The sequence below is a fragment of the Onychomys torridus genome, chromosome 6 (assembly GCF_903995425.1).
Source record: "Onychomys torridus chromosome 6, mOncTor1.1, whole genome shotgun sequence".
NCBI classification, from domain to species: domain Eukaryota; kingdom Metazoa; phylum Chordata; class Mammalia; order Rodentia; family Cricetidae; genus Onychomys; species Onychomys torridus.
Window position 1 is genome coordinate 27585397 of NC_050448.1, and position 8292 is coordinate 27593688.

Here is an 8292-nt window from a genome sequence, read left to right on the forward strand (position 1 = left end):
CCTCCTCCTTCTCAACAACTGGACACACGGAGCTCCACCAGGGGCCTGGCTGAGGATCTCTGCATCCTCTTCCATCAGTCACTGGATGAGAGTTCCAGCAAGACCGTCAGGGTGTTTGGCCATCTGATCACCAGACTAGGTCAGATCAGGCTTTCTCTTGACCTCTACCACCAGTCTACAAAGGATGCATAATTGTAATGTTGATATTATTATGAATTGTAATGTAAATATCTGATATCTGGGTTATATAATGTGTAACTCACAAAACGGTCATTACTCACAAGGTGAGAACTACTTTGTCTATGTCAACATGATGGATTCACATTTAAACTCACAGAAACTGAGGCCAAAGGCCTGTGGAGGTCTGTACCCAGTTGGGGTTGTAAAGCTAAAAGGAGAAGTGGACAAATGGCCTTATCCAAAACTAGAAGCAATCACAAACTGATAATCTCTTGCAACAGAAAATTTAATTTCACTGGGGAAACAAACCACTCTTAAGGGTAAGCTGCATGCTCAGCAGTGTAAGATATGATCAACAAAAAAATGAACTCAATGGCATCTTTAGAAGTTCTTTTATCTTCACCGATGCTTGTGTAGATCCGAAGAAGCTGGCTGGCCCCCAGCCTGAAGAGGATGCATAGTGTGATGTTGACATTCTGCAAATCTTTGCTACCAGTGATGACTGGTACATTCCGAGGTCGTGAGCAGCAGTCAAAGATAATGGGTTTCTTTACCCAAGGGAAGAGAAAGTGAGTCCCTTCCCCTACCACAATGTCCTGCACTCCACAGAATCGGTCAAAGATGACAGCTCTGTGCCCAGCATCCACGTTATATAAGGCAGAGTTCACCACGCCTCCTGCAACTTCTAGAGTCAGGCCGAACTTTCTGATGGACTCAAACACCTTCGCAGCCAAGCTGGAAGCTGTTGAGGACATCGCAAAGAATGGCTATTCTGGAGGGCTATAACTTAGAACAAGATAAAGTATTTAGGCTCTGGACCTGCAACATTCCAGTCTCTCCAGTCCTGAAATTCTATTCAGTCAATTAGTCTCTGCAGATACTGCTTCTTAAAAAAAAAAAAAGAAAGAAAAAAAAAAGAAAAAGAAAAAGAAAAAGAAAAAGAAAAAAAATCTCACTCACACAGGAACAGATAGTGGGGTAGTTTGGAATATTATACAGAGAAATTAGTTGAAACCACATTTTGAAGGAGACCTTTGAGCAAAACCACAAGAAGGAAGTGAAATAGAAGAGAATTCCAAGCAAAGCAAGTATCAAGGTAAGTCTATGAAATTACAACACATTTAGAATATCTGGGGAAGCCAGGAAGAAGCTTGGTGCAGCTTGCAGTGAAGAGAGGAACATTGATGAATCAGTGTTTCCTCCTGATGTTTTTATCTCAACAAAACACTTCCACAGTCTCCACAGAGTGTCCTAGGTCACACTTCTCAACACTGAATGTGGAGGGGACTTTCTGAAGAACCACTTCACTAGCTCAGTAACCAACCCTCATCTGGACTTTCTATAATGCTTTGGATGGATGGCTTCTTTGTTTTTACCATTTTCAAAATGAAGTCCTTTTCTATACAAGCTTACTGTGTAGGAAAAAAAAGTTTTTAAAAACCCAAAGTACTATAGTTTATATTTATTTTCCTCACTAGGGTCCAGATAGTCTCTCGATGGGAATCTGCTAGTCATAATGGATTTTTAAAGGCCTTGGAAATTAAACTCCACATGAAAATTTCACTTCTTATATTTTTCTCCCTCACAAACATTTTTCTTCTTATGTGAAGTATCAGCATACATACCAGAAAATAGAGCATATCCTGAATTATGTCTTCCAAAAGCACCGTATGCTTTCTCCAGCATCACTGGATGAGCAGAGCTGGCAGTGGGAAGTTTTTTGGCAGGGCTGAAGTATGAATTCCTACTTGCTTTTTAGTATGGGCCAAATGGGTGAACAGCTGGGGGCTCCTGGCCCTGGAGAAGGCCATGCATAGAAGAACAAGTAATTGGCAGAGTTACAGCAAATCTGAGGAATTCTTTGACTTTTACTCCCTGGCATAGAAGAGAAGGAAAGCAAACAAGACATCCAAAAATGCATAAAAGTTAACACATTTCATAATTAAAAAAATCTTTCAATTTGTGGAACTTATTTCATATAGCAAACCTATAACCACAAAAGAAAAGAAAATACTTAAATAACATCTACATTTGAGGCATGTATTCTCAGCAGAAGTATTTGACTATGTCTTATGTTTATTAGGATTTACATTAGTTTAACGGTGAGGGAATAAAAAACATTAAGCAAGGTCTATTTTAGGATTCAGTATGAATCTTTGTAATTGCTCCATTGGGTATTTATATATCATGAATTGAATATACTTGTACATTAAATACACAACAAATTCTGATTCAATTTTGTGTTACGATTCTATTTCTCTTTTCATGTTTGTGAACTTTACATTTTCATATGTCTATATTCAAAGCTTGCCTGGAGATCACAGGGAAGAGACAGCTCCTAGTGAACCATAGAAGCCAGGCAGTGGTGGCACACATCTTTAATCCCAGCACTTGGGAGGAGGAAACAAGAGATGGCATGACTAGGCAGAGAGAGGAAGTGATAAGGCAGGATGTAGATGGGAGTTCAGCCCCTTTTCAGGCTGAGGAGCTGGCTAGTTAAGAGGTGGCTGTGGCTTGCTCCTTTGTCTCTCTGATAGCTCCAGGTTTTTATTATTGAGACCAGTTTTGATCTGTGCTACATCTGGCATCTATCTTTTAGGACGTGAATTCACAAAAAAAGCCACTTGCCTGTGGTCTTGCAGCCACCAGCACAGGCAAGAGCTGCCCGCATGTGGTTGGAGTCACTGCCCTGCCAGCCAAGGTTTTCCTTTCTTTTCCTCAAGCCTCTGAGCCAGTAGGGATTTTTCTGTTGCAGCCTATCTGCATCAAACTCCCTAGGATTTGGGGTTCCAAAAACCACAGGAGTTGGCCACTTTTGCATGTCCCCTCATGCAGATGGCTGGCTATTTGGCTTCTCCTCTCCTCAGTTAGTTGGGGCTTTCCCTGGATGCCCTCCTCAGGCTGCTGCCACACTATGTAGCTTCCTTGACACCTACTTGGTCTTCTACCATCCTATGCCAAAACTGTCAACCTTGCATCTTCATGGTTATCATTGCCAGATTTGGTGAGACATTTGGGATTTTTTTTTAAAGGGAGGAATTAGTTAAAAGAGAGAGTCTTTTTCCCTCATATTAAAAAATGGAAAACACTATATAATGGAGGGAGGGGAATAAGGTCTCTGTATGATAATACACTGGATGGCTTGAAAATGGAGCTAATTGAATGAGAGGATAAATAATTTAGATGGGCATCAAAGAAACTCCATATGGAGTTTACCTTCTTTGTGGTAAATGCTAGCCATCAAGCAAGAAAATGCCTTTGCCTCATACTGCTGACAGTATGGTGTCTAAGTGGGATAAGCAGGACACAAAAGAAAGGATTCCTGGGCTGGAGAGATGGATCAGAGGTTAAGAGCACCAACTGCTCTTCCAGAGGTCCTGAGTTCAATTCTCAGTACCCACACAGTGGCTTACAACCATCTGCAATGAGATCTGGCACCCTCTTCTATATGCATAATGAATAAATAAATCAAGAAAAGATTCGTGAACATTGTCAAGACAAAGTAGGACAGCCTTTCAGAAAATCTTACTTCACAGTTAAGTCTGTCAGATATTCTAGACCTCTAGGCCAAAGACAGATTCCCTAATGTTGCAAATGATCCAGGGTTACTGACCAAGCAGCTAGCTGTTTCTATCATTACTCACATTTTCATTTTTTTTTTTTTTTTGAAAGTTGCTTGCTTGTATTTTCTGCTTAATCAGGTAATGGTATTTCCTTTTCAGGTCTCAGATGGAGTTAAAGACTTCAGAACAGACATTCAATAATGAGTTGGAAACTGTACAGGGTTGAGAGTTATTAAAAGATAGTAAAATAAGGGGGAAATGTGGTGATATTTGGTTTGTGCTCTAATAAATAGTTTGCCAGGAGATCAGAGAACAGAAGCAGCCACTAGTTAACCATAGAAGCGAGATACTGAAGGCACATACTTTTATTACCAGCATTTAGGAGGAAGAAACAGGAAGTGATATGGTTGGGTGATGAGAGGAAATGATAAGGGAGCACGGAGACAAGAGCCTGGCTCCTTTTCCTAGTATGAGAAGTAGTGGAGATAAGAGGTCACTGTGGCTGCCTTACTTCTCTGATCTTTCAGTATTTTCTCTAATATCTGGCTTAAGACCAGATATCTTGTTAAGACCAATTAGAATTCATGCTACAGTTGTGTTATAACTTAATTCATATAAAGGCCATGTAGTCTTGTACTTTTTAAAGATTCTTTAATAAGTAACTTCATTGTTTTTCTTATATAATTATTTTTTAAAAAATTTACATGCATTTATTAATTATAAACATGCTGAAAACAGCTGAAAGATTTTCGATAGTGAATGTGTGGAACACTCTTTTACACTGTGTGGATATATGTCACTGTGATTGGTTTAATAAAGAGGCAGGCCAATAGCTGAATAAGATAAGGTTAGGCGGGAGAGCCAAACTGAGAATGTTGGGAGAAAGAAGGGGGAGCTAGGGAGTGGCCCACAGATGCAGAGAGAAGCAAAATAGGCATGATGTACTCAGAAAAGTTACCAAGCCATGTGGAAAAGCATAAATAAAAAAATGGATTAATTTAAATATAAGAGTTATCCTGAGCTATTGGCCAAGCATTTATAATTAATATTTAGTCTCTGAGTGGTGATTTGGGAGCAGCTTGCAGGACAAGATCTTCTGCCAACACAAATATGTTTAATTTCTCTCCTTTTAGTATTTAACTTCTCTATTGCATTGAAATGTACACCAACTGCACAGTTTTCTGACATCAAATGTGACTCTGAGTATAAGGTTATATAGTGTTAAGATTTTTTTCCATATTCTTTAAATTTCGGTGAATACACAAAATGGTAGTATGGAAACATATCAAGAATATAATGAGAACATATATGCAATCAAGATGGGGAACACAGTTTTGAGGAAAATAACTGTATAACTCATAAGATCTAGAATTGGATTTATACAGCTACATAAATGGTCATAATCTCTTGGACCAAGACACCATTTTAGACTGAAACACTCTCATTTGTTCTATTTTCTAGTACCAGTTAGATAACAAGCAAATCTTTAGGAAACAATGATTTTGTTTTGGATCAGCAGTTATATTTTCATAAAGTAATAATTATTTAAAAGCAATACAAGAGTAGAACTTAATTGTTCTCATTACAATAATGAAGCCACACAAATCAACCAAGGAATAAAAAGGCACCAAAACAGTGACAGTGGAAATTGACTTCAAAGAATATGAGTTAATATTAACAGACTCTTAACAGACTAGAAAATTCACTGATCCATAATAAAAACAAATGGAGTTTACATTTCACAACGGAAGGTCTGTTGCATCTCCTGCTATGCTCTTGTAGAAGAAACTGGTCTAGGGGAGCCCTCAATTTATCTCAGCCTCCAGCCATCATTCTGATTCTATGACATGGAGAACCTAGTCTTTTTGTGTATGAAGCTAACACTGTGTGTTGTAGCCTCAAGTTTTCCTGTGTCCCACAGCCACTTGGTCCCAAATAAACTCACAGTGGCTTATATGATTTATAAACTGTTTGGTCTATGGCCTAGGCTTATTACTAACTAGCTCATTCATCTTAAATCAACCCATTTCTATTAAATTCATGTATTGCCATATGGCCATGGTATTACTTGTCTGCTGGCATGTTGCTCCTTGGGTGGTGGCTGGTGTCTTCCTGACTCAGCCTTCCTTCTGCCTGTATCTTTACTTAGATTTAGCACCTGGCTCTTATCCTGCCTTACCAGCTTTTTTATTAACTAACAGTAACAGCACATATATACAGCTTACAGAAAGACCATCCCACTTTGGGATTCTCAATTCTGATTCCATGACCCAGAGATTACATTATGGGTAGGTTTGAAGATAAGCAGGTCACCCCATGCTCATGGCCTTCAATTTCAAAAGGGAAATTCTACCCATGAAGCCACTAGAGGCACCTAACTTTATGGAGAGTATGAAGGAATCTATTTCTTAGCACAGCGTGTAGAAATCAGAATAGGCAATCTAATCATCTGGTGATCTTAAGTGGAGATAAGAAAAGTGTCATAGTAGATGGAGATTTGACATGGAAAGCCAGAAATAGATTCAGTCAGAGGCAGTTCTTCTAAAATCGAAATCCACCTTTAATAGCACTTTAGGGAAGGCAAATGGCCAAGAACATGTCTTTTCAGAGGACAACGCAGACAACAGTGAGTGCATGTCATTGGCTGAACACTAGGCCAACTTTCTCCTTCTCCCAGTTTGAATCATATTCAGTATTAGACAATCAAAAGGTCAAATCTGAAGGCTCTAGTTCTCAGTATGATCTTGGGCCTTGTCTAAGTATGAAATCATATAGATATTGGATAATTTAGGATAATGCACAAATAGAATAGTAGAAAAATACTTCAAACCATTTACATATAATGTGTTTAAAATACTAAAAGGACCAATTTTATGGCAAATACTTATTTATATACATATGTGATATATTTATATATATATTTAAAAGAAGAAATTATTTACACAGTGCTGGGGATTTAATTTGAACAAAGTATTAGAAGTTATTTATTTAATTATTAAATTGGAAGATCATAAATAAAGAAGATCAGAGAGAAAAGGTGATATAGAGACATAAGTATACCTCTTTCATACTGACATGAATCCATAGGAGGAAATGGATCAAAAATAAAAGATAGCAAACTAGATGAAGAAACAAAAATCTTAAAAATACAAAGATATGTTTATGAATATTTATTAATATAGAAATCAAAGAAGTTCAATTCCCTTCAAATAAATTTTAGGAATGATTCCCACATGCACTTACATAGTCAAGCATCAAGAAGCACACTACATCTAAGTGAATGCAAAAATTTAAACAGCTGACTTACCACATAGAATGGCAAATGACATAGACTGGCAAAATAGATTACTGTGTAATGATAATGTGTATTATGGCTGAAGACCTGAGTTTGGTCCCTGCAACCCACATGATAGAAGGAGAGGACTGGCTCTTACAATTTGTCTTTTGAGATTCACACATGGAAGTGCATGTATGTAGAACCATACACTCACACACAATAAATAATAGTTAAAAAAATTAAAGAAAGATAAATGCCAGAATGTAGTGGTCTTAAAGTGTTTGAAGTTAAACAATATATATAAAACAAAATTGAAACCTGCAAACCAAAATTCCCTTCCTAGGGAGAGGCTAGGTAACAAGGAGGGCCCAAAGTGGGGCAGTGACACATGGATTTCCCTGGGAAAGGGAAAGAGAAGAGATCTCCTGGGTAGACTGGGGCCTGGCAGGGATGGGAACATAAGAAATTGGGTGGAAGGTGGAGGGAGGGGGAGAGTAATGAAAGAGACATCTTGATGGGGGGGTGCATTTTGGGGTTAGGTACAAACCTGGTACCAGAGAAAGTCCCACAAATCTCTAAGGGCAACCCCAGCTTAGAGTCCTGGCAACAGTGGAGAGAGTGCATGAGCTGGCCATCTCCTGTGATCAGATGGATAACTACCCCAATTGTCATTAGAGATACTTCATCAGTCACTGATAGAAACAGATACGGAGATCTATAGCCAAGCACTGGGCCAAGCTCAAAGATTCCTGTTGAAGAGAGCGAGGAAGGATGTTAAGAACCAGGAGGGTCAAAGTCAACATAAGGGAAACCTCAGAAACAACTAACCTGGGTTCATGGAAGCTCATAGATTCTGGACCAACAGCTAGGGCTCCTGCATGGGACCGATCTAGGCCCTCTGCATACGTGGGACAGTTATCTAGTTTGATCTGCTTGAGGAACTCTTGGTGGTGGAAACAGGGCCTGTCTCTAAGTCTTGCTTCCAGATATCTATTCCACATACTGGTATGCCTTGCTTAGCCTTAGGACAGGGGGAGGAGCATGATCCTACTTCAACTTGATATGTCATTATTTGTTGATGCCCATGGAAGGCCTACCCCTTTCTGAATGTAGGCAGAGGAGGAGTTGATTGGGGAGGGGAAAAAGGAGATATAAAAGGAGAGGAGGGAGGGATGTATATAAAATAAACCAATACATTTAATTAAAAACAATAAAAATGCATCTGTAATCTATCAGTGAAATTTGCAAACGTACTTACTGGGAAGGAGCAAC

At 38.9% G+C, this 8292-nt stretch overlaps 1 protein-coding gene across 1 annotated transcript; it reads right to left on the bottom strand.

Annotated features, from left to right (window-relative positions):
- Positions 1–494: 494 nt before the first annotated feature.
- On the bottom strand, positions 495–935 carry LOC118585592 (prohibitin-like). Its single transcript, XM_036190274.1, has one exon. The coding sequence runs from the start codon at positions 933–935 to the stop codon at positions 495–497; it is 441 nt and encodes a 146-aa protein (XP_036046167.1).
- Positions 936–8292: the final 7357 nt, after the last annotated feature.